Source organism: Vespula pensylvanica, chromosome 11, assembly GCF_014466175.1.
Source record: "Vespula pensylvanica isolate Volc-1 chromosome 11, ASM1446617v1, whole genome shotgun sequence".
NCBI classification, from domain to species: domain Eukaryota; kingdom Metazoa; phylum Arthropoda; class Insecta; order Hymenoptera; family Vespidae; genus Vespula; species Vespula pensylvanica.
In genome coordinates this window covers 2,725,127-2,752,532 of record NC_057695.1, presented here as the reverse complement: position 1 = coordinate 2,752,532, position 27,406 = coordinate 2,725,127, and the positions used below count along the sequence as shown (strand labels likewise).

Genomic DNA, 27,406 nt, shown 5'->3' with positions numbered 1-27,406 from the left:
AGAGAGAGAGAGAGAGAGAGAGAGAGAGAGAGAGGATCGATGTTTACACGGAGATCGTGTAGCTAAAATTCTACTTATTTATTTATTAATTATCGTCGTCGCGACTTTTTCGCTCGATCCAACGTAAAAAAATTTAGATGGATTTTTAGATTATTAATCATGCGCGCGATCTTTACGATAACAATAATAATAATAATAATAATAATAATAATAATAATAATAATAATAATAATAATAATTAATAACTAATTAATTAATTAGTAAATGATATAATAATAATATTAATAATAATATTAATATTAATAATAATATTAATAATAATAATATTAATAATAGTAGTAGTAATAGTAATAATAATAAAAATAATAATAATAATAATAATAATAATAATAATAATAATAATAATAATAATAATAGTCTATGATGAATAGACGCGTAGCACCGGTTGTTCGAAAAACCTTTCATATATATATACATATAAAAATTTATATATGTATGTATACATATATATGAAATAAAATATATATTTCTTCGCATTAAAAAAGGGCGAAGTTAAAAATAAGGCAAAAAAAAATTACATAGAATAGTTGAAGTTAAATGAAAAGGAAGAGCAAAACGGAGACTTAGGAGAATCTACCCCACGTTCGTTGGAGTATTATAAGAATCATTAATATATTATCGTTCACATTATTAATGCATATTATAGTAATTATAGGCAACAATAATAATAATTAGTAACATAATATAATTTAATCTATTATTTATTATATAAGTTTTTGAAACAAAAAAGAAAAAAATCATAAGCATTATCATCGCATTACCGTTTACTTCACTTTATTTTTCTCTTCTTTCTTTTTCTTTCTTATTTGTTGTCTTTCAACCGAGCTCTAAAGCTTGGATATAAAAAAGCGAACAAGTATGTAAACATATATATCAATTATTATAGCCGATATCTCCACAGGAAGTGCATCGCGTCTGACTTCTGGACTTTCATCCTTTTTATCTTGTCATCTCGTATTTTCGTGAATAAGAGAATATTTAATGGCGCATGAAAGAATAAAGCTAAAGAGATTGTGTAAATACTCGTGTAATACAGCGAATGCACACGAGTTTTTCACTCTTTACTCTAGTTGACTATACTATATTTTGCTACAGTTTATAACGTCAGATATTATATTAGAGAGAAAATACAGTGAAAAAAACCTTTATCTCGATTCCAATGCATATCATAAAAACGTTGCATGACACGCGAAGAATGAAAATTAGAATGGGGTAAATAAAACTAAAGATAAAGATAAATAGGCAGTGAGAGGACCTTAACATTGAGTATGAAATCCGGTGAAAGCGTGCAATGAGTGATAGATTAATTACACACACGCACACGTATATACACAAACAAAAAAATAAGCGCATCGTAATCATCGATGCTCTCTCGTAAGTCACGATGCACGTTCCTCCTCGGTACTCGGCGCCGAGTTTAATCCTACGAAATTGTCGTACAAATATTTCCTTTAAATCTTCAATTCGTTCTCATCGATCTTTTATTTACGATTTTTTACATAAGGACGGACAGTGATCCGGAACGAGAGCACAATTGGCACTCTTTAATTAACGATTATTAATTTATCTTCTCTTCGTCTAATAATTTCTTCGGGTGAGTTCAGTCTTTCGACAACTTCCAAAGCGCTCAGGCAAAAAGTATGGTGTAAAATGAAGATAAAAAGAAAACAAAAATAAACAAGAATGAAAAAGATGGTAGTACGAGGAACGTATTAAATAGCGACAAAATAATTCATCGTTCCTTTGATCCTCGTGTCTACGTCCCTGATCAACAATTTTTTCGTACTACAAAGAGGCTTCGAATTTTTATTTTTTTTAAATCCTTTTTTATAATCAACGTGTGTGTGTGTATATATACATATATATATATATATTTTTAAAATGGCTATTGTAACATTATTGGGAAATTACGTAAAGAAATGTTTTTGTCTTGTAGAACTAATACAAGGATTGTCTTTATCTCATTTCGTATATATCTTTTTTTATAATCGAATCTTACATTTCGACGACTTCCAGATAAGTGTATAAACAAAAGAAAAAGAAAAAGTTAACTTTATCGTAATAGCTGCTTCCACCTGCTACAGGTTACATACATTAACAAATACTTGAACACAGTCAGATACACAACACATATACACCTACAGACGCGTTTACTTAAAGAAACATACATAGATATACATATACACAAAAAGGGGGAACGTTTTCCTTTACGGGATGCAAAGTTAATACTTTATATAAAACGGAAACTGGAAATTTTAATGCGACGATGCCAAAATAGTATTAAAGGTAATAATTAGAGGTAAAATATTTGTAATAGTAAACGTAAAGTATATAAGGAAGTCACTAACGATATAAATAAAAAGGATGAACAAACACATACGTCGCATACATACGCAGACACATGTAATAATAAATTAAAGAAAACAACGGTGACGTGGAAAAACATTAAAAGAAGAAAAGCACGAAAATATAAATATTTGGTTGGAAGGAACTTGCGAGAGCAGCGAATAGAAAAGGAAAAGAAAAGTTGAAAAATGTATTTTTTCTTCCAATGCCAAAAAGATGCCATTTTGTTTTTTACGAAAAAACCTACGAAAAAGTCCTAAAAAAAGCGAAGTGAGGAATGAAATTTTTGAGATAGTTTGTAGAAAGCATATGTAAGTGTAATAGTGGAAAAAATACTTGATGTATATGTCTTGTGAAGTAAAATAACGAAAAGAAAAAAAAAAGAAACATACACTTGTCCGCCTTATGATGAAGAAGCAAAATAATACAATAGAAGAACGAATAAGAATTAAAGAGGAAAAAAGAAAACAATATTTGTAGTTTACAGTAAACAGAGTTTGAAAGAATAAACAATAGTATAATAAAATATGGACACGTCAGTGTTACATTGTCCAATACCTGATATGCAAAAATTGTGAGAGATGTTTGGTCGCACGAATAGAAAGAAGAAAAGCAGAAATGAATCAAAAGGAACCCTTTCTAATGAACGAAACGTACGTTTGTACTCATCATTTTTGCATTTGGGTATCATATAAAAGAAGATAAAAAAAGGAGATAAAAAAAATATCCCCGTGTCACCCACAGGGCATGCGCATATAATGTTATGTATACACCAATTATATATGTACATATATTTTTGGACAAAAAATCGTGAAGAGAAATTTTAAATCGAAATTAAGCTTTCGGCGTGGAAGGGCGGTAAACTCTTGGCAGACCACATCCGTTCGTATAATCGATCCTGGAATTCATCGTAATATGAAATAAATAATGATGCTTCGTAATTGCGACAAATGATGAACTTCTTGTAAAGATAAAACAATCGATACATTCTAGCCGTCTATCGATCGATCGTCTTCGAATTATCTTCCCAATTGGATTCTTGGATCGATCGACGTAAAATGCGAGTACTCTCATTCTATATATTTTAATGGGGAAAAAAGTAACAAAATAATTAAGGAGTCTTATTAACGTTGAGTCTGTCAGGTAGTTGACTACGTGCACGCGCCGAAATCAAATGTATTTATAAATATTTATTTACGCGAGATGAAAGAATGGAAAGAAAATCTAATATATTGATGACGATTACGTAAATGGTCGTAAGTTAAGCTGTAATTTTTCTAATAAAAAGGAAAAAAATAAATAAATATACAAAATAATTTTTGAAGCGTTCCCTTCGTCGTTACGATAGGCCAAAACGAAAATCGATGCGAAAGGAACTCCGAAGCAATGGAAAGAAAGACTCATTTCAATGATATAATGAACAAATAATAATAATAATAATAATAATAATAATAATAATAATAATAATAATAATAAATAATAATTATTATAATTATAATAATATTGATAGTAATAATAATAATAATAATAATAATAATAATAATAATAATAAATAATAAATAATAATAAAAAATAATAATACATAGTAATAATAATATTAATAATAATAAAAATAATAATGAAATAATGATAATGATAACGATTAATGATAATGGTAATGATAACGATATTGATAATGGAAAAATTTTAAAACTGTCGTGCCGTAATATTGTTGGCGGGTCAAAGCTCGAGTAAATATATAAAAACGTAAACGCTATGTTGGTGAACGAAAAGAAAAGATAAATAGATAAACGTGTAAAACAGGTGTGCTTGAACGATGGACATGGTATGCTTAGATTATAGTAACAAGTAATAAATATAAGTAATAAAATTAAGGTGATTATTGCTATCGATGATTATTATTGACATAAGAGTAGATTTAGGTGAGAATACGTTATAAGTCAGTTGTAATTGTCCTTTGTGAATATACATAAGGCAGAAATGAAAAATACAAGAAACTTTTATGAGTAAAAAATTGTCTAGCCTTTTTTTTTATAAATTTATTCGAATACCTCGTACGTATAGTCTTAAAATATAAGACATTTATTACAATTGATCTGTAACCAAAATGGTTCTAAAAATCGCTATTAGTATTTGTCATATAATAAAATGAAATAAAATTACTATCGCATTGTTGAAAACTTAACGACAAAATTCTATGCAACAAACTTTAACTAAAAAATTAAAATAGTTGTATACATTACATATATATATATATATATATATATATATATATATATATATATATATGGATATATATATATATATCTAATTATTCTTGGAATAATTTTTTCGTATACAGCAGTTGCCTAGTTAAAATTATTAAAGTCCATAGGAATATAGATGATTAATAAATCAGAATTCTTTTCTTATCTAGCCACAAGAATTTCCTAAAGATGCTTAGAAAAACATTATACAAGACTATCTAAGATTTGTCAATCATATTTGTACAACGAGATATCTGATATATTAAACTTACACATTATAATTAATATACTCATCTTTCTGATAATAAAAGTTACGTAATTCCAAGAGCATTTTTTCGTTTAATTAAAAAAATTGTTTGCTCTCTGCAGAAGGCATTTTCTTTTTCATAAAGCATGCCAATTTCATTATCTTGGCCAATTGACAGGTATTATTATGTAAGCAGAGTCTGAAACGTACAATTAGTAAATAAAAAATGGAATATAAATGTCAAAAGTACCTCTTGTGTGTATAATACATTTACCTTTCTGCATTTTGAAGTCGAACTTTCATTGCCCCAAAATAATCGTATAAGACGAAATCAGATGATATTGAGGGAGCCGTACATTGAGAACTTTCTTCTATGTTTTATTTATAATGCTTCGATCTTTTTCAGGTAATGACATTAATGTTAAAAATTTCAAGGGAAAATATATGAAAAATATAAAGTATTCGGAGATATTCAATTATTAACTGACCTTCTACTGCTACCACGATGGATAGGAGCTTCAGCTTTTATGATAACACCTTGTGCAATTCCATAATGCTCGAAAACATCTTTGCCAGATACGAAGGTATCGATATTCAAAGTCGATTGCTTTGATTGTGTGGATGAAATTTTTTCCATTGAATGTGAAGGCAAAACTTCTGGGGGTAACGAAGTATTGCTGACACTTTGCAAAGCATTTAAGCTTTGCATCACTAAGTGAGATGCAATAGGCTTAGTCAATGGATTTGTTGCTTGTATAATAGTTAATTTCTCTTTCTTTTCGATCGATTGAACCTCTTTCTGAAGATCCGAAGATGTCAAAGAGTTAGGCGACTCTGTTACTTTCTTCACAAAATCATTAGCAACTTTTTCAGCAGTAGATGGGACATTTTGATTTGTAGTTTTTTCCATTTTGTTATCAGATAAGGGTAACCTTTCTGATTGCGTTGTAATTAAGCTATTGATAGATTGACTTCTTTTTGTTGTTTCGTTTAACTTCATTTCATTCGAACGCGTTGACGTATCCGAGAAAGGTGTTGTTTGTGCACGATACTTCCTTGTTGGAATTTGAGGACTTTCAACGTGAGCCTTTCCATTGACAGCACTGTTCCTAGGTATTGAATAGGTTCGTTCTACCGTGACATCAATTGATGAACCATTGCTACCGTAATTACCACTGGTTGTTGGCACAGAGCTGTCCCTTGAAGTATTACCATTATCTTTCAAAGAGTCATCAATGATACGATCATTGATGTTAGTCGATGAAAATGTTGTATTATCGATAGTTGAATCACTTTTTAATCCTATCTTATTTCCATTAATAGCCTGTGCAGTATTAAAGTCTATAGCCTCAGTGTTCTGTTCTTCTTTTTTGATCATTGCTAGACTGGGATCGCCATTAGGGAAACTAGCAAATCGAGCAATGGTTTCGCGTTCTTCAGCGACTTGCGGAGCAAATGGTATTTTTCTTTCAACAGGTTTCACCGAAGGACGCCTTTTTGTTACCATTTCTGATCGTCTCTTTCTTCTTTTAGTCTCAGACGTTTCCTTCCTTGGTGGATGCATTTCTGGAAAATGTCTACCTCTCATAGATACTGGTTCCTTATCCTCTAATTCCTGGAAATCGATACATTCGTTAATATCTGATTCATCTTCTTCATTCTCTTCTATGATAGCGCTAGCTTCTATCCATTCTCTGATACGGTCCTTCTTTTTTGCTCGATCAACAGTCGTTTCAATTCCGTAAGTAGTCAGCGTATAAAGGAGTTGATTTTTTTCTTCCAAAGAACTGTGAAAACTGTACATGGATGGACAAAGTTCATCCCTTTCATCAGCTCCGCCTGAAATAGGTAAAATCAGTTTATTATTATTTGATGAGACATCCAACAATTTTCAACTTATTTCGTACCATTCAATGCCTTTTCCGCACCCAATTTAGCTAGCCATCTGTCTTCCAAATATTTATTAATTTCCAGTACGCTAACAAGTCTTTTTTCCGCCTTAGGATCTAACAGTCTCTTGAATATTCTATATCGAATAAACACATATTATTAAAAATAATCTCGCCTATATATCAATATATTAAAATATGTTAATATTTAATTATTTGTTATACATTGAAAGTCACAACATTCATTTCGATAAATATGGTTCAAAAAGCACTAATTTGAACGCTTGCCAATTCTAAAATAAAATGTTATAAGAATCCATTAACTGATTTATTTGCACAATTTCAACATTATTCGGTATATACATACATATATTGTCAGAAGAAAGTAATTTTTAAACAAAAGAAATTATTCATATATTTGAAATTTTAAAAAGTAGTAAGGTATCGACAATTCAGGTTAATACACGTAGTCATGCGCACGAAGTGTCAATATATTTACCTCTGTGCCCGTGAGCTGATCAACTGAAATAATTTCGGTTTCTTGGCGATGTTTAGTGTCGCATTGTGCCAGTTTAGATATCTTGTGTACCGTGGGTCGTCCAATGCTGCTTTCTGCCATGGTAGGCATCCAGTCAGGCAAACAAATAGGACAATGCCGAATTGCCAAACGTCGTGAGATGTCAGAGCTCTGAAAATTGTTGTAAATTAATAGTCAATTGATATCGATTACAGAAACTGTCAATTAATCTTATTAATCATCGTCAAAGACAATTGAACTTTCTAATTGTCAAGAATTGGCCGAGGCACAGTGATCTTAAATAGATCTATTGAATGACTCAAGTGCAGTGTAGTGTTGTTGACGAGAATAATCGATTGCTATGTAAGTAATAATAATAAAATAAAATCGGTATAAATAGTCGAATTTTTTAAATAGAATGAAAGTAAACTTTGAAGCAATTAAATTGTATAGCTTTTAAATTGTATAGTTCTTAATTACTTGTAGGTTTCATCGGTGTTGATCTGTAGTACCTCGGGTGGAGAATAAGGAAGCCACTCGTTGTGTCTTCGTACGATAGTGTTAACGCGTCTGGTCTCGCCGAAGTCACAAAGCTTTATACGCGAAAAATCACTTCGAAAGACAAGTATATTGTCCAACTTGATGTCTCTATGAACAAGCTCGCGACTGTGAATATGATGGACAGCAGCTGCCAACTGTCTTGCAACTCGCTTTGCATGTAGCTCGCCCAAACCAGTCTCTGTTACATTCGACGTCAGATCACCTAGAAATATGCATTATCTGTTATCAGACATTCACTCCTTTGTTTGCTTGGATATCAACATAATCACGTAAATTATTTTTAACGATAAGTGTACTTAGTATATTTTTAAACATATTTTTATACACATTATAGAATCACGATTATTTATTTTATGATTAAATCAGTTTAAAAAACGACTTAAGATTATCCTTCCCTCCTTTTACTTTTACGGTATATATTCGCCTGAGTTGCATCGGACGTACTGATGAATACAGATCGGATGTATAAGTATATTCTTTTACTTGATCCAGAATCTGCGCGACAAGTAGTGTGCGATCATTAAACAAACATGCCAGATATATAAGAGAATATAAATAATTGATCTTACCTAGCGGTGCGTATTCCTGGCTGAAAACGTAGAAGCCAGCGGTCTCGAAAGCAACGTCGTACGTAGTTATGATGTTACGATGAGCTGCTAGATGTAAGCCATAATGGAATTCTCGAAAAAAGTCCGATAAACCAGTATATGCCTTTGGTAGAGCTTTTAAAACCATTTCAGTTTGCGTGCTGCGATGCTCGGTCAAAAGAATTTTTCCGAACCATCCCTCACCGACGATTTGAAGTATATCGAACTCGTCAATTAAGTTCACCTGAGGTATAAAAAATTTTTGATTAATATCATCAGTATGGCTCATATCCAAGTTACGATTAAATCGGCCATCGTTGGCCGACAATGTGCGAGCAGGTGCGGGCAGCATAATCTTTTCCGATAGAAGATCCCTAGCGAGACGATCTCAAAGCGATCACTGTACGTTGAACGCGTGGATCATCACCCGTAGACTACTCGCACGTATCGTCTCTATTTTTAATTCGACGCATGCTAACGTCGGCACCAAACGAAGATCACGTTTTTGTGTCAAAAAACGAGGGTTCGCTCCATGGTAAAATTGTCTTGGGATATTTTATTTTATTTGAGAGTTAAAAGAGAACGCGCAGTAGAAAAAGTTGACTTGTTCATAAATCAATTTTACAAACTTTTCGTAAACATGATTAATCGATCGTGAGATGAGACTTATAAAAAATTAAACTTTCAGTCCGACGTCTATAAAAAAAGAAAAATTACTATTTTATAATTTATATCGACAATAAATTTTTTTACATTCGATAATGTTAACAGTGGTGACCAAACGTGAGATCACGTGGCATACGTTACGCAAGACGTTTACAAATACAGTCATGTACTCCCAGTTCAATGTCTCGACTGTGAACATGATAGACATGAAATTGACATAATTCAAGAATCTGTTCTAACTATATCTACATTAAATCATTATGATATACAGGCGATTGTGTGGCGTCATCTTTTCGAGAGCGTCAAGTAGCAGTTATTAAGAAAGGAAACTGGTTTAATGCCAGGAACAAGAAGATTGCTCGTAATTTCGACGAATGTAAGTATTGTTAAGTCGCTTGCTATTTCGGGATCTCAAAGATTCGACTCGCTGGAAAAACCGAATGGTATTGTTAACTCGATGCGATTACTGAAAGACGCATTTAAATCTTTCGAATAAAGATGAATCTGTTTACCTTTTCTAACTCGAACTCTCGTACCCTATGAATCGATCCACCGATAGCCTTCTTCATCAAATTCATTCTGTTCAATAATTTTGAAAAATGCTTTCAAATCGAAAATCGAGGAAAGAATGCACTCTTCGATTACAAATAGCAAATGCACTTTGAATGTCACATTTTATCATTTCTATCTTCTTCAATTTTTTTTTTTTTTTTTAATTCAATGAAATCGTATCTGCACTTATCGAAACCTTCGTTGTCAAAGATTTATTCGAAAACGAACTTTATCGTCATGTTGCCTTTATGGAATCGATGAAAAACTATTAACGTCCTAGTTAATTTACCAGGACATATCAGTTAACTTTCACACTCTCTCATACACGTAACAGTTAAAACATTTTTGTAGGATCTAATATATTACAAAGATGGAAATGAAAATGTATGAAATTATTAAACGATTTCACGTTGTTTAGTCAATCGATAAAAGAAAAATAAATTTTCTTCGTGATCAGGTCGAACTTGTAAGGTTCACTAAAGAATCGTAACTTCACGACGGGTCTCCCAGTGTTCGGTGCACTCTTTGGGTGTCTGCAGTATTTATAAAACACCGACCGGAAAGCAACTAGCGAGCTGATTTTGGCGCCGAGCCGGCTTACCCGTGCGCCGACGCCTCATCAGTGACGCGTTAAGACGCGTCTTCGTCGGCGTCGCTTTAAAACCGACTTCTAAAGCCGCAACGAATCATTGTGGAATGCGAACGTGTACCTACGAAAAAAGCACGGTGCCAACAATGACGTTAGATTCATTATACTCTGTATTCGAGATGAGAACAGATCGAAGTTTGTTGATAGAAAATAGAAGTTGAAATCTCGGTTCTAAATTTTTCCACATTTTCATTGATTCCTTTGTGTGATTTACTTCACGTTATTTTATATATCTCAAATTTGATTCATGAAAGGAAGTAGAAGAGGTAGAAATTCATTCAAATGTGTTTATTATTTCGTTCCACTGTCTTATACAAATAGAAACCGTCGTTGTGCTTCGTACGTGCCCAGACTTCGATGCATTTCAAGGAATCGATTAATTTATTATAAAAGGCTTTACAAGAAAACACAGACAAAAATCGGATCGTATAGTCGTGTTATTTAATGCGAGATGCATTAACATATTCCTTACGAATGTACTGATAACCATATGCAGATGAAAAATTTTTATATGGCTGCAATATTACGGTATATCGCACATTCGAGTGGTACGAACTCTTCTTTTTCTTTTTCTTTCAGATTTCGCGCGTACATCGTACCTTCGAGCTCTATAAGGAACATGCTAATAAATATTACGGTAAAAGTGGAGGATGCATGCTCGATTACACACCATGATTCAGAGTTGTAATGAGTAGAGAATGATTCTCTATTTTATTCGGAGATCGTTCTGATTAAACGAATATGTGAATATAATTATTGGCAATGATTCTGTCCCGTTAAGAAAATATTACATGGTGATGTGTAAAAGTATTGACTTTGGTATTGTTTTGGTGATGACTCTAAAACGATGCATTTTCCTTTTTAGAATTGCACATGCATCAAATTCGTATGATAAATATATGCTTTCGGTTTTACATATAATAAGTACTTGAGTATAATAAGTACTTTGTAGTTTTGATCAATATACAAACAAGTAACAGACAATTTGATTAACTCTGATCAATTTAAATGTCAATTGTATAATTTTAATGAATATTTTAGATATACTAACTTTGTCTTGCTCAGAATTTGATTTCAGCAAAGAACACTTTAAGTCATTACCAAAGTATTACGATTCAATACTTTTGCACGTTATAGTATATCGGCTTTTTTTTTGTTGTGCTCTAAAAACCGATGCATTGTGATCTCGCAGTTAGCAGAAAAATTCGTGAATGCTCGATTGATTGATCGCGTTGAACAATTGAAGTTCAGAAACAAGAGTTTCATCTATTATTTCTTCTTTCTTTTTCTTCTATCATATATTTATTTTTTCTCGCGATCGTCGGTCGCATTTTGTGCACTACAAAGTGACCGCAAGAAGTGACTAGTTATATTCTACATATAATGTTATATCATATATTTATATATACACAGCTACCGAATAACATATATAGTTTTATGATTTGTCCCTTAATTGTCGATTCGTTTATGATACAAGTAATTTCTAAATCGTTGTACATCGTTACGTTACCAGTCCCGTTCTATACGAAATTTAATTACATTCTTTCGATTTAACTTATTAATTTTTTTTCTCTTAGCAACTCTTTTACTACCATTTAAAGTAATTACACATATATACACACGCACACGTATACATGTGCATATGTATATTCGTGCACGTGTATTATAAATAATTATATATATATATATATATATATATATATATATATATATAACGTGACTATTTTCAGAAGCTATGATTTCCGAACATGGTATCGTTTTTTTCATACCTGTACTTGATAAATACAATGGATATAATATGGTATATAAAAAATAAAAAAAAAACTATATTCTCCCAGTATACATTTGAAACAAGATCACAGGTTAATAGGATGATTCGATCATGTCATATGAAACCATGAAATAAAACCATAGCTTCTGATTAATCACCTCACCCTCCGATCTCTTATTAAACAGTCTAATTAAATCGACTCTCACGTCGTATTTCATTGTCTCTAGTTTTTCTTCTTTCTTTTCTTATCTCTTTTTTTTCTTTTTTTTTTTTTTTTAGTCGAAAACGACCGTTTAGTATTTACAGAGATTAGATACAAAATTATAAACAGTTTTTAGTACAAAATAATTTTATGACTATAACGATTAAGGTTTCTTTCCTTTCTTCTCTCTCTCTCTCTCTCTTTTAATAGCATTGTAAGAACAGACACGGGCTGAATATTTCTTTTTTTTCCATTTCTTTTTTTTTGTATTCTTTGAGCTCTATCCTTCCTTGTCTTTGATCTCTTTCCTTTTTTTTTCTCTATCGATGAGGATATTTGATATCTAAAAGACTTTAATGTTGAAGCGAAAAATAAAAAGGTGCTAGATTTCGCCCGTGTCCGATACAGAAGATATAACTAGGTGAGCTCTTCATAGTCTCTTCCCGATTATTTATTTATGTCTTAACGATTTCATTCAATTCCACGATAGACCGGTAATCCGATGCTTTCAAAATTAAGTTTTACTTCAGAAGAAGGTGCTAAATTACTTTTTAACTCAATTTACGCAAATAGTCGCTCTTTCTTATTAATCCTTTTTTTTTTTACATGTTCTGGTTAACTTGCAGAGAGTGAAGTATTTCTACAAAATAATTTATAGTAATATATTAAATATGCAAAACAAGGGACCTTTTGAATGAGTTATTACACAATAACACTTATTCGTATGACTTTTCTCAGCACGTAGCGATCACTTAGCTAACGACTTTGACAGAGCTCTATGTCGCAACGAACTTAAAATTATTCGATATAATTGGCGGAGAAGGCGCATATTAGGTAGAATAGTCATCTCGATTTCATTTCTCTCAGTTAGAAAAGAATTACATTTTTATTCGCGACTTCTTTAAGAGAATTAATTTTTAATTTAAAATAAACGATACAAGCAACGCGGTTGATTATTCTTTTCGATGCTGTTCTATAATAAATTAATAAAAAAAATTCTTTTCGAAATAATCGCGTAGGGTTTGAAAAATGTAATCCTTTCACTTCTGAAAATTTCATCGAGCTAGTTAGGTACAGGTAGATACGAAGAGATATACTGAATTATCACATGAGTAGACAAGTGAGTTACTCTTTAGCAGTAGGGGCAACGATATAGCCAAAGGCAGCATTATTTTTATATCAATGTAATTCGAGCGAAACTGCAATTCATATCACTCAATTAATGTTAATACAATGTGTATGATTCACAGACAATCAAACATTGTGTCTATTTGTCCGCTTTATCATTTTTTGTATTTTTAAAAAGTTCATGAATTTAACTTCATTTTGAGACAGTAAATGTGAGAAAGAAATTTGAGAGATTCTTCTAAAGAAAAATGTGTTCAATCATTTTTGGTGCGATTATATGTAAAGACGTGAACAGATAGACACAAATTTGATATTGCTCGTACAAATGTACGAGACTAATCCGATTTTAGTTACGCTCGAATTAAACATATTCGAAAAACGTATATGACTAATTTTCTGACTATCTACTTCCTTAAATGGCATTAGATTAATTTATATAAATAGTATTTTTAACGTTTTAACGGTAACATCCCCTATACGTTAAGATTACGCGTACTATTACATTTCACAATGTTGTTCGTTTTTCCTTTACGCACGACTAAGTACGGAGAAGAAGAATGAAACAGCATTATGAAAGACAACAGTTTCTTTTTTCCGTAGTAATCTATCTGTCATATACATACACAATGGAACTTAATGATTGAATCGTTTCGTTGAACTCTTTCGTTCCAATTAAATTTTCGTCAAAGTGATTATGCACGTACGTATATACACACTTGTATAATATAATCCGATTTCTTTATCTATTGCTTTTCGATTTCCCATGTTTTTTTACTCCTCTTAACTCTTATTCTTTCGTTCAAATAAGCACGAAGGAACACGGCACGATATGTTGAAACATTTGCGAAAATGATATTTTTCAAAAGCTTCATTCATTAACAGCGAACAAGCATTTCCATGATTTTTTTTCAAATTGCCGAAAGAAATTGTGCGATTTTCAAAAGAAATAATTGTTATACTATGTTTATTAATGCATTCCTATGCACGATATATTTATACTAGTATCATTGATCCCGCCTAGCATATAGAATTTTCTTTTTTCTATTAATAACCTGTCTGTTGTCATTATGTTTCGATATTGCCCTTAATTGAATATGTGTTTATTTCAATTTATGTATTTCTTTCTTTATTTTTCGTTCGATGATTTGTTTCGATATATCAATATAGATGTCCACTACAAGAACGGTACAACGTTACCGAATTTCAATTCTTAGCATTCTTGAAAGTTCTTACATCTGACTATCAAGTGACATGAATTAAAAAGGATCATAAAAGTTACATGTTAAAAGTAAGATAAATTATTTAAATTTTTTAAATTAATATTAAAAGCAAATATGAAAACTCATGTCGCTTGGTATCGCTTTAATTCTATAAAATTTGTTTATGATCATTACGAATATATATACATGCAGACTTGTCTCGAAGAGATTTTTTTTTTAATTTATATAATATCGAAGAGAAATAGATCGATACACGCATACTCATATACACACGCACTCCATCATACTTGTCACATACATCCGTTCGCAATTTTCCATTAGTTAGCAACGATAGTCACAGCGTTTATATTGTTATAATTAATATATTGCCATTATGGTCGATGTAATTTTTAATTAAATAGAGAAAAGAACCAACCAACAAACAATCACTCTTCGCTGCTACTTTTATTCGATTAAGTAACGAGCATTGTGCTGAATTATCGATCGTATCATGATTAATCGATCAAGTAATTACTCAAAGGCATAGATTATATACTCGTCTATGCAGGAATGTTCACAGCAGTATTTAATAGCTAATTACATTGTATTGCTCCTAAACGTTTATTTTATGAAGGATCTTGAATATTTTCCTCTTTATTTTTACCTTTATCTTTTCTTTTTCTTTGTCTTTTTCATTCTCATTTTTTTCTTTTTTTTTTTCTTTCTTTTTTTTTCATTTAATCTTAAGTCTATTATATCAGAGGCGTCATCGCCATTCTATCGTTCAGTCGTATAAACGCAGTAGCCTTTTGTTAAACGAGTTATTAAGAATCACGGCGCACTCATTGGATTGTCGAAGTCACAGTCCAACGTCATATTCTCGTCTTCTAGAAAAATCAAATGTATGTATTCTCAGCTCTTTCTTTTCGTTGAAAAACAAAAAGAAAACGACAAAGAATTTAATGATTCCAATCAAGCGGGAGTTTCTTGTAAATTCTAATAAGGAATGTTCGCGATATGGGCTCCTAACAATCTCTCATCAAAAAGAACCAATTCGATGACATCCTTTTCGTAGAAGCGTAATCGTCAAAAATACATTTCCTCAGCCCATCTAATTTCCATAAGATGCGCGGAGCTAAACTCCTAATTAATTGGAAGATATTTATTTATTCATCAATGTTCATAAATCCGTTCTGAAACTGATAAATAACAGATAGAAGAAAAATCGATGAAGTTATCATCGTCCAATCCTCATAACGTCGGAAGATCGGAAAGTTACACGAAAGAAATCATAGCCCTCATTGGTGTTCAGGGTTCAATATCAAGATGTTGGGGCGTATCCGAGATTTTTCCGTTGTAAGAAAAGTGAAATCTCGCGGAACGTTGGACGTTCGTTTTCCTCGCGACGCCAGCATTCGAGCATCAAATCGTAGATATCTTTCGAGGAAGCTGTTGGTCTAGGCAAATAGTCGAAATGATCGTTCGTTCCATCGGTACAACCACTTTCCGAAGCTGAGCCGTCTTCTTCGTTAGCACGATGAAATCTTCGGAGACTCTCTACCACTTCTTCGTTCGACAAATGCTCATAAGGAACTCGCCTTCCTAGATTTAGGATCTCCCAAAGAGTCACCGCGAACGCCCATACGTCGCTCTTCGTTGTATACTTGCCCTACGATAAACATATTACGATAAGAAAATGTGTATACATGATAAGAAACAATGTTCTTCCTGCGTCGATTTCCATCTATCATTTATAATTCGTCACTTACTAAAAATATAGATTCCCAAGCCATCCAACGAACAGGCAAAGGTACAGTTCCATCCACCTTGTAATAGTCACAGGCATATAGTTCGTTGTCCGTACCAAAGTCTGAGATCTTGATATGATAAGCTTTTCCAACTAAGCAATTCCTAAGGGCAAAGACATATGAGTTAGGGTACTATAGTTTAGATAAAATTTGCTTACGCTAGACGGAGAAGATACAAATTCAAAAATGGATTTCTAAGGATAAGGAATGATCATCTTTCAGACGGAGATTAATCAATACGATTTAACTCGGTTCTAACTTAAATCGAAAATAAAAGTTACAGCACAAAAATCGAACGGAATGGTACGTCTGTATATAGGTATATTATATTATATTTATATACAAAATCAATTTCAAGCTCCATTGAAATCTATTTAGAGATAGTTAAGAGACGAACACAAGCAACGTACTCGTAGCTGGACAAATGACCGAGCGAACGATAGCCGAGCATCCAACGGTTATTGAATGGAGGGAATCGATTAATTTCGGTAGAACAAAGCACCAATTTAGAGGCAGAACGTCCGGGTAATTAGCTGCGCTTTATCGATCATTGCGATTGGCTGGTTCGCTTCTGATAGTTGTCCACGACTCGTGGCTCGTGTTTGTCAACGATCGTAGATAGCTTCACAGGACACAGGAATGATAAGATTAATCCAGAAACGTATTAAAATTTTTATTAAGTAGCAACCCTTGCGCATATTTCATTGAGTAATTTATCATGCAGAGTAATAAATCTCTTGGTTATTATTTATATGCATACACGTGTACATATAACAGCTGTTTTGTCAGTAGAGGCCTGTTATCTGACTACAAATGCTGGTATGATTGCATAATGAACAAGTGGTTCATGAGAACTGCGAGAGATGCTCTTCCGAAGTTGAGCAGAGAGGTACTTGCTGTGTTATGTGATAGTTATATTAGATAGATACCTGACTGTTGACTACTTGTAGAACTGAGAGAAGGGAGAAGCAAATATCTATTCGCTCTTCTATGGAACGGGTATATTAGGAACACATGGAATCAGCATAATATCACATAATACTGTTTTATTGAAATCAAACCCTTGCATTCATTGTACTCTACATTCCTATTTTACTATTAAAGAAATAATCTTTATTCGATGAGAATATAAATGATAAGTTAGATTTATCATTGACAGACATTCGTTTTATCCTATAAACTCAAGCAATTTAGATGTCACATCAAACGAGACATAGGTCTCTAGGAGAGAGGAAGAGAAGAGGAAAGATGCAGAAACATCCTCAGGAGTGTTCACAAAGCCGTAATATCGTCGTGAAAGCGGCTCCAGGAAGCGTCTCGTGGTATTCCATTAAGATTTACGAGGGGCCGTTTGAGAGACACTGCTTCACAGGAAACTAGGTACCAGCCGTTGTGAGAGAGCATCATGTGCTTCTTGTGCATGTGTACGTATCACCACTACAGTCACATATCCATGCATCTCTAGCGTATATGTGGAGACCTTTATTGATGCGTAGCCGCGTGTATGCATCTAAACGTTCTATCGATTCGTGGAGATAGGCCACAGCATTTCAATAACAGGAACGTACGAGATAGGTACGTGAGAGTCTCTGCCTTGGCTGATCATCCGCGATCGTACACGAACGAATACCAGCGATCTACGCGAATACTCCTGGATTATTACGGAGGATATTCATTTTTTGAAATATCTCACTTTAGTCTCACTTCTCTTTCTTTTTATCTTGATTCATTATAACGAAGAGAAGATACTTGTATCGACCTAGTTGAACATATTTTGAGGTAATACTATACTCTTGGTTAGTAAATAAATGCAATATGTACTATAAGATTTTGCAAGATTAATAACGCTTAGATATTATTTTCGAGGTTACTGTATAAAATTGATCGTTAAATTTCTTGTCGTTCTGAAGTTAATAATATAAAGGAATACTATTTCGGTAAAAAGACAATACGATACTGGAGTTGTGTATAGAAACTATCTTTCAAAAGAAAATACATGTTCCTGTGTTTATAACGTAAGTACAGGAAACTCTCTGTTATCCTACCCTATTATCTGGCAAGCTTAACTAACTGATATCTTTCGCTACCGATATCCCGCTCTTCCACAGCTATTGTTCATGACTCACACTACTAACAATGTATAAACTTATCGATATCGATAGTTTTGTTCTGCTATAGCTGCAAGTAATAATAACAAAACATCGAGACAATAACGTTGATAAAATTTGCGTTATTCATGCTAATGAATTCGTGTGTATCATTTGTGATTTGATTTGATTCATCACACGATAGTCTGTAATTTTATCATCTTTTATGTATATAGATAAAATATAAAAGAAAATAGACAACTAAGTTGTTCAAATAGCTATTCATTAAAACTTATTCAACGTTGACATGTAAATCCAAATTTCAATGATGTTTCGTAACATTTCTGCTTTTAAACTGAAAATCATTCAATCGAGATTCCTATAAAAGGAAACTAATTTTGCGTTGCCATAGAGGGTAAACTTTCAAAAGGTAGACACGTACCTCCGTTTACTAGCAATACGCGAACAACCCTAAAATCTCACACTTTCATGTGTCACGTAACGATGCCGTTACTGTAATGAGTTACAACTTCTCGTAAGCAGAATTTCGCGACACATAGGAAAATTAGCCAAAGTAACCGCATTGTTTCATCTTAATCGTTACCAAGTTTCGAATAGCGCATGCGACATGTAAATATAATTTACATGCATACATACTGATGATTTTCTGCATAGTACAGTAATTTCAGAGTTGTTGTTTATTAGAAGATTATTCGGTAAAAGCTTATATCGTCGAGTTCATCAAAAATAATGTAACCATAATATTATCACGGTATTTTTAAATCAAAATATTGAAATCCAAAATAATAACTATGTATTAAAACAAATTTACTTATTAATAATGTAGATTTCGAAAGGACGTTATGATTAATATTTAACCTGCATAACGTAGATTACTTTCAGCGAACGTTGTCCTAACGTAGAAAACACAATAACGGGGTTCTTGATTAAAACACAATTTATTCTATCGGATAAGTTAGCACGCTCCTATCACGATGCATAATTAATATAATCAGGAGTATAATCACGGCGTATTCCCGATTCGTTGACATCGAATCAGGGGCAACGAATCGTTGATTTCCCAGGTGGCAGTATCTCACCGTTTGTTTAGGAATTTATGAAAATGCAGACTCCTCGAAAACGATATAATTTAATTCTTTCGGTGACACGAAGTGATGTGACCGACTTGAGCTTCTCACGTAAGTGGAAGAATAAGAAGAGAAGGAGAAGGAGGAAGTAGAAAAAGGAAGAAGAGAAATCAATGTCGGTAGACAGACCTTTCGTCTCGTTGCTTGGTTAGGAAAGCCCTGCGGAGAAGGAAAAGCCTTCGTTCGCCGTGAAAGACGAGTTTTCGGGATAAAACGCGACAGTTCGGTCTACATAATCCTCTGTTATCCTCACGAGAGAGAAAGAGAAAGAGAGGGTGAGGAAGAGAAAGAGAGAGAGAGAGAGAGAGAAAGAGAGAGAGAGAGAGAAAGGGAGAGGAAGGGGAAAGGGAGTACTCCGCTGAGGGATTCATTCGCAGAAACTTTCGTTGTACTCACCTAGTAGCCAAATCCCGATGCACAAAGTTGAGGTTCTCGAGATACCGCATGCCCGATGCGATTTGCGCTGCCATATAGATGAGACAGTTGAAACTGAAAGGAGTAAGTACATAATACTGAGATCGAACTAATGGAAACTTGATCGGAGATGAGTCTGTTATGGAATTTCTAGTACCTCCAATACAATGCTTCCAATACAACTGATTTTTCAATTACCTAAGCGTCTTAACACCGATTGGCATGGAATGGGCATCCTCTGCAGTGATATGCGTCTTTAGGAATTGACAGAGGTCCCCATGTTCCAAATATTCCATCACAACGCAGTAGGGTTCCTCGCGGCAGCAAGCACCCAAAACCCTAGCAATATTGCGATCCTCGAGTGCCGCTAAAATCCTCACGTCTCTCTGGAAATCGAGCCTGTTGGATCAAAACATTGATCTTAGCAATTTTCGACATATTCGAATAAAGCTGGCAGATAGGTTGATACAGATATGTAAATGTGTATTTGAAGGATCATATAAATTCGTAACACATGTTAAAATAAAATTGTTGAGTATGTTAAAACATACAATAACGATGACATTTACTCGTATTAATATGTGGAGTGATATCAAAAAGAATGTTAACATTTAAAGAGAATAATTGACGGATGAAAGGTTACATTTCGAAGCAGTTTAATGTAATCGAGTTCCGGTTCCATAATTTATTACTATGAGAAGTCTAGACTTGTCTGAAAAGATTGAAGCAAATTGTGTTGACTTCGTATATTGATGGATCGAACTGCCCTAATTGATATATGGTGTCACCCAACCCAATAAAGATTATAGAATAATATTGGGTTCAACACGTTGAAATTAGAAGATTTAATCACAATGACGGATGAATGGGTAAAGGTTGTCGTGTGAATTAAATGAAAATCTTCGCTCTTGAGATAATTTTTGGAGACATTTAAAATTCTTAAACACTTTGGATTACCAATTTTCATGATAAGATTCACCGTAAAAATGAGGAACAGAATATTTTGATTTTCAAGTTGTTTCTATGAGAAGTTTAAGCTTTCGCAGGAGAACAGAGAGTAGTAAGGCCATGGACTTTACCGACGGTGAACGTTGCTCGACGCAGGCTCGTTACTTCGGCTTTACTTACGATCGACTTGGTAATGGCACTCTCGCGTGATAGCTTAATGCGGCCGTTAACAAAACTACAAGGCTGCTATCGATTCGCTATAAAACCGAGAATCCTGCAGTTGCTACCCCGCTCTCCTCCTGCTACCTTCACTGTTCGCGTTGCCGAGATCTACGACTCCGTTGGTATGAGTTGTGGTCTACGATTGTTTCAAGAAAGACAAAAAACTATTATATCGGTTGTGCAGTTGATATGACATAAAATAAAAGTTGGATACTGAAAATATATTTTCAAGCAGACAAGCACTATGCAGTGTTACAAAGTTAGATCTTATGGCATTAAAAACATATTGCTTACGTTATTTATATTATCGAATCTATTTTATTTTGATTGATTATCAAGTATAAAAATATAAATTTTCTCCTGGCATAGAAATTTATATTAAAACATTAATGTACTTTCTCGTAATAATATTAAAGTTAAAAGAAGAATTTTGCAGGGAATCTTTGCTGATCCATTATTCTCGGTATTATCTTATCGTATAATATTCCCTTTCCAAGTTCAATCCCAGCGTTTTTACATTCGACATAACGACAACGTTCAATCTTGAAGGTCTATCGTACTTTCTCGCATTTTATTAAGACAAACGATCTGGATTCTTGGCAGCTTTCTCTACGATCCGAACGTTTTCATCTTCTTAAGGGAAGATAAGAAAAAAGAAAGGGAGAAAGAAAGAGTAAGAACGAGGAGTTAGGTTTCTCGATGACAGAATAGATGGAGGCGATCAATTAAAAAAAAGTATTTACATACATGCGTACATATGTAAGTATACTCTAGAGTCTGCATCACGCGATACGAAGCGTGACGCATAAAACAACCCTTATCTATCTGACCTTTGCCAGGTCATGACCATTAGAATGGTTAGCCCTTGTTAGTGTGTGCTTTCTCTACGTTATTCTTCTTTTATAATCTCATCGTTTTACTTTTTAAAAATCACCCTATTTATATACATATATAAATATATATTCTTAAAGTGAGTAGGTGGGGAAGGTTAAAACGAGCAACCACCAAACTATTCTTTGTGACCATAGAACGGTCCAGGGAGTGTGGTTACGAATGGTGCTACATTAGGCTCTAAAGGTACTATACTATGAAAAACGGAAGGTTTTGTCTCCGACTCATGAAAGGGAGAAATGGTGGATCGTTTCGATCCACGAGAGAGACTACTTCGTGAGAAGGAAACTGAGGTGAGACGAAGAGAGGGTAAATTGAGAGGGTCAGAGTCACGAGACGCGATACGTTATACCGAACTGTGGGAAACTTGTTGCGTGAGTTGTCGAAGACAAAGCGTCGGTATGAAGCGACTATTCAACTTCGAAAGTTTATGTTTGATATATAAAGATACTACGATTTTTTTTACGAGAGTATTTTATTTTATTAGTAGTCTAGAGACGAATAAGAAGACGGATAGTACAAAATTTATGACATCTTAGAAATACCTTTCGATATATCATGTGATATGAGAACCGTGTGGTATGATTAAATGATAAAGCTTTTATGAAATATGATTTTCTTTAATATCAAATCATCCTGCTGATTAAAAATTCACATTCTTGTCCTGATTCACTACACGAGGTTCTGTGAAGTTACTACAAAGACAGACTTATACGTCGATCTTCTCCTGGTATTTCGTCATTGTCATTGAAAGGAAGAAACGATGGCGAGGTGAAATGGTGAGTTGGAAGGAGTCAGGTTAAGGAACGAAGCTTTGTCATTTTGTGAGGAGATTTGGTCGAAGAAATCCAAGAAGGAAACCGTCGTCTCGGTCGTCCCTTTCTCTCTCTCTCTCTCTCTCTCTCTCTCTCTCTCTTTCTCTCTCAGCGAGAGAGACCAAAGTTCCGGTCCACCCTATCTCCCTGGTCATTGTATGCAAATCTATTCCATTCGCCGAATCGAAACTGGCTTTTTTTCTGATGTCCAAGCACGATAGCCGCGGGAACGAACGGCTCGTCTTCGGGAGGCTGGGCTTATCTGGTAGATTTTTTGCCAACGTTCCTGATCGCACACCATGGGGTTCCTTTCTATGAACAAACGGACGACGACGTGTCCGTTGATGCGTGGCCCAGACTGTAGGACCTCTGGCCAAGAATATTTTGGAGGTGAACGAGATTTTGACCAGCATCAAGAGTAGGGGGTTCTATTTTATTGACCCTAAATATGACTTATAGACGTGACGAACGATGAGTTGAGTACATTCTTATATATAAACTTATATAAAAAGATCAAAATACATCTGGTCTTAGGAATGTGATGACCAGAAATATCGCAATAGAAAATATTGCTTGGGTTCATTTAATTGAATCGATTAGATTGTTAATTGTATTCATAAATAATTGGATTGATAACTTAATAATCATTGTGATCTGACAATCAAATAAATGTTCAGAATGTTTTAAAAAAACTGTACTTCGTTTTTTCTATACTTTGTACTTCTCCGGATCAATACACATTACCAACTTGATATAAAATCGTGAGTGGAGTAACAGTGAAACGAGTACTAGGTTTATCGTTTTAACAAAATGAAGAGAATGTAAAAGAATAAAATGAGGGAGAATTCGATCGAGCGTACGCTATAATACGAGAGAATGCAAATTTCAAGATTCCATGTAAAGTTGCATGTGTACATAATCATGTGTGCACGTATGTGTATGTCTGTGTATTCGTATACTCACTTTTCCTTCTCGCTGGCTTCCGGTAATAAAAACTTGACGGCGACGAAACGTTTGCCGAGGGTGGTCGTTGTTCCATACTCAGGAATCCCTTCGGCTTCAGCAACATATACCTTTAGGAGAAAGATTTCTATTTTTTTCTCTTTCTCTCTCTCTCTCTCTCTCTCTCTCATATTTCCTTTTTCTTCGTTAGACAAATCGTTTTACTTAAAAATATGAAGGGGAGGCTGAGAGATGAATCGCTTCGAATTCGACGCGCGTTTTAAAATTATTGCCGCGGTGGTCGTCGCTTTTATATCGTTCGCCGTGTTAGAACGGAAAAAAAAAACAGAGATGCTTTCGTGTGATATATGCTCGTGAGTTCGTTGAATTCTTTCAAGACTTTTCAATCTGATGGCGTCTGGTAGTATTTCTTTGAAATTGTCGACGTGTGTTTTAAACCACCCCTATCGACTCTACGGATTTGATGCATCCAGCACTTCTTTGGATATATCTGATTGTATCTGCACGTTTAAATTGTTAAATACTCGTTCTTCGATCACGGTCATGTTAAAAAATCGTTTTTTGTAGTTGACAATTTTTATTAACGCTATAATTTTATATATGCTCGTTAGAGTTTATATCAACGATATATTGGTGAAACATTTTTTTTTTGTTAGGTCTTATCGCGACTTGGGACAAAGCATTGGCAACTGGGGATCAATATATTTTCGCAAACTCGACGATGCGGTACTTTGAAAGGGTGCTGAAAGCGGTGACTTCGGTCTAGCCGGTCATTAACGCTACCCGATGTACACGAGGGGCGGAGGACAAAAGGGAATTATTAGCCGCGCTAACACATTCTAAATTGATCATACTCGACGAGTCTCGGCCGACGAGGTGGCATTGTATCGAGGAAGAATAATACTGCGCTTCGTTAATCGACGTATTGTTGCGTGCCTTGAAGCTTCGTGTTCACTCGCGCGAGTACGCGAATGGACTTTGGTTCGAGAAGTTGCTTCGTGCATTTCTCTCTCAACAAACGGATTGATTTCCTGATCATCATCAGTTGATAGAAAGTACCGTCATTTCGTAAATTGTGGATAAATTGGAATCACTTTGTTGTGCCATTCATCGTCGTTCTGTTCGATGGTCAAACGAATGTCAAAGGCGACGACCTGTCGAATTTGAAGCTGTCAAAGAGATTGATTTATTTTTAACGATTTTCTAAAAGAAACAGCATTAGCTGGTTCACTGCTGAGTCTAATTATAAATTTTGCTATCGTTTGCAATTTCGACTGAATATTCCTTTAAATCGATACATTTATTGCAATTACAAAAGAAATTATTAATGTAAATACACTTACCGTCCCGAAGGCACCTTCAGCGAGTTTGGAAAGCATGCGAAGACGATGTCGTGGGAAGAGCGGCACGCTTGTTTGTTCGAGACGTCTTTTCAAGGCCGACAGTACCTCCTGTTGTGTTGGCGACTGCAAAAACGAAGAACGATCTATTATACTGCTGTAGCCATTGATAATCGACAATCGAGGATCACGCTAACGTTGGTAAAGCACGAAATGGTTTCGCGAAAGATCGGCTTTATTTGATATATCGTTGCTCCTACTGTATCATTATCTTGTCATGTTTCGAAAATTATATGAGTCCTAACAAATACATAGAGAAAAATGATTTTAAAGAATTTGATACGAGGTATGAGGGATTGGAGGAAAAAAAAAATACCGAATAAAAATAAAAAAATGAAAACGCTTTTGTCAAAGAATGTGCGGGGTGTAGAGAAGGGCAGTTAGGGATAGGTTGAATTAATCGAGGATACGTTGATTGGCATTGCTACCGATGCGTCAAGGGCAGAGAATCGACGGGGGTGGTAGGGTGAAATGTTTTGACTGTTTCGAGTGGTACTGTCGTATGTCAATCACGAACAGACGGGTACCGACGTAGACATGAGCACTTTCGGATTTGGATCGTCCCAACCGGAGTATTGTATTCGGATCAATCTCAATCCGAAACTATACACATCCGATACGAGAATACCATTCACTCTACGAGCGCACACTAACGTATCTACTAGCTCGCCGCTTCTTTATCTAAAAGATTCGGAAGCAAAGCGAAAGGAATCGTTTGTCGACAGTGAATGTTTTCGTGCCGATAAATACATGAGAATTTGAAGTTATTGTATCTATTGAAATAGAAAGAATTGTTTCACGTAGCTATTTTTAAATATTAAACTAATTTGAAACAGACACAATTCTTTTAATAGCATTTCGAGTACGTACGGAATATCACATATAGAACACTACTTGATGAAGATTTCTTGTTTCTATTTTTTATTATTCGTAATGTTTTATGCACTTTTACAGCTGAACAGTCAACTAGCTTTCGTGTTGTATCGAAATTCTGGACACGAAGTAGACCTCAGTGTACCCATGGGACGAAAACCAATCTACCCCAAAAACATTCCAATCTCTTACCAGAACCTAGTGATTTAAATAATTAATTTCAATTTTTTCTCGTCCGCCAGACGAAGCACTTTCAATGGAAGAACTCCAGTTGTATACTCAGATAGATACTAAAATATTGAATTTCCTTCTGAAGTATGGATGGAGGATAAATTTAAATGAAAAATTCTAAATTATATAACATCACGTACGAAATTGTAATCAATTTCTATAAATCTATTAGAAATATGTTATATGAAACGCGTGATCTTATTAGCGTAGGAATAAAGATAAGCAATAGGTCAAAGTAACAAGATCATGATTAATCCAAATTGAAACTGACCTTCTTGTCCTCGGCCTTGGTGCTATGCGAAGAATTTTTAGAGAAGAGACTGTCTTTCTCGCTGGTCGTACTGGATACAGTAGTAGTTCTAACGCATCCTCCGGTTCCTTCTTGGTTGAGGAGTGGTACCGTGCCGAGTTCCGGTACCGCATAATCGTACGATGTGTCAACTGCACCGTTCGCGTACACTGCTGCAGATGATATAGCAAAGGAGGAACGGATGTAGAAGGGGATGGCGTATTGATTGCGGTTAGGGAAATGCTTTGTACGTTGATACGTATTTGTGGATGTTAGTGTACCATCAGCAAAAGCTAGTCGTATGTTCTAGGAGTAGGTGTAAGCGTATGTCCGTGAATGTATCGGCACGGTACCGTTCGAACGGCGCATACCTGAGTGATTGATGTTGGTGCCCTTGTTGTTCAGCATCATGTCTTTCATCTCCATAACGACGGTGCTGTAGCTGTAGTATGGAGCATACTTCAACGCTTGGTAGGGTTCCTGATAGTCATCGAGCTTGGCGATATCCAGGAGACGATTGCCCAGATCACGTGGTAGGGTAGGTAAAGAACCCCCGGCGTATCTAGCACGATAAAAAAGAAACGATTTTTGACTAATTGCAGCTCTTTCTTGACAAGCAGCAGATTTTACTTTTTAGAAGATGATCATTTTGAGAAATATCGAGAAGTCGATCATCTTGATGACAAGATTATTAGTT

At 34.3% G+C, this 27,406-nt stretch overlaps 2 protein-coding genes across 2 annotated transcripts in view; both read right to left on the bottom strand.

Annotated features, from left to right (window-relative positions):
* Positions 1 to 4,168: 4,168 nt before the first annotated feature.
* Positions 4,169 to 10,232, bottom strand: LOC122632979. Its single transcript, XM_043820329.1, has 8 exons — positions 9,632 to 10,232; positions 8,436 to 8,697; positions 7,786 to 8,068; positions 7,288 to 7,476; positions 6,807 to 6,925; positions 5,388 to 6,738; positions 5,174 to 5,296; positions 4,169 to 5,098 (listed from the first exon to the last, which is right to left on the bottom strand). Exons 1-7 carry the CDS (start codon positions 9,695 to 9,697, stop codon positions 5,278 to 5,280), a joined length of 2,289 nt encoding a protein of 762 aa, XP_043676264.1. The 5' UTR covers positions 9,698 to 10,232; the 3' UTR covers positions 4,169 to 5,098; positions 5,174 to 5,277.
* Positions 10,233 to 10,593: 361 nt separating this feature from the next.
* Positions 10,594 to 27,406, bottom strand: part of LOC122632978 (discoidin domain-containing receptor tyrosine kinase B-like) — a 93,629-nt gene continuing 76,816 nt past the window's right edge. Inside the window, exons 10-17 of the mRNA XM_043820328.1 lie at positions 27,081 to 27,271; positions 26,692 to 26,882; positions 25,260 to 25,382; positions 23,917 to 24,026; positions 20,276 to 20,476; positions 20,060 to 20,152; positions 16,390 to 16,531; positions 10,594 to 16,289 (exon numbers count right to left, since the gene is read on the bottom strand). Coding sequence (XP_043676263.1) covers positions 15,942 to 16,289; positions 16,390 to 16,531; positions 20,060 to 20,152; positions 20,276 to 20,476; positions 23,917 to 24,026; positions 25,260 to 25,382; positions 26,692 to 26,882; positions 27,081 to 27,271 — 1,399 coding nt within the window. The 3' untranslated portion in view covers positions 10,594 to 15,941. The remainder of the gene's footprint in view (positions 16,290 to 16,389; positions 16,532 to 20,059; positions 20,153 to 20,275; positions 20,477 to 23,916; positions 24,027 to 25,259; positions 25,383 to 26,691; positions 26,883 to 27,080; positions 27,272 to 27,406) is intronic.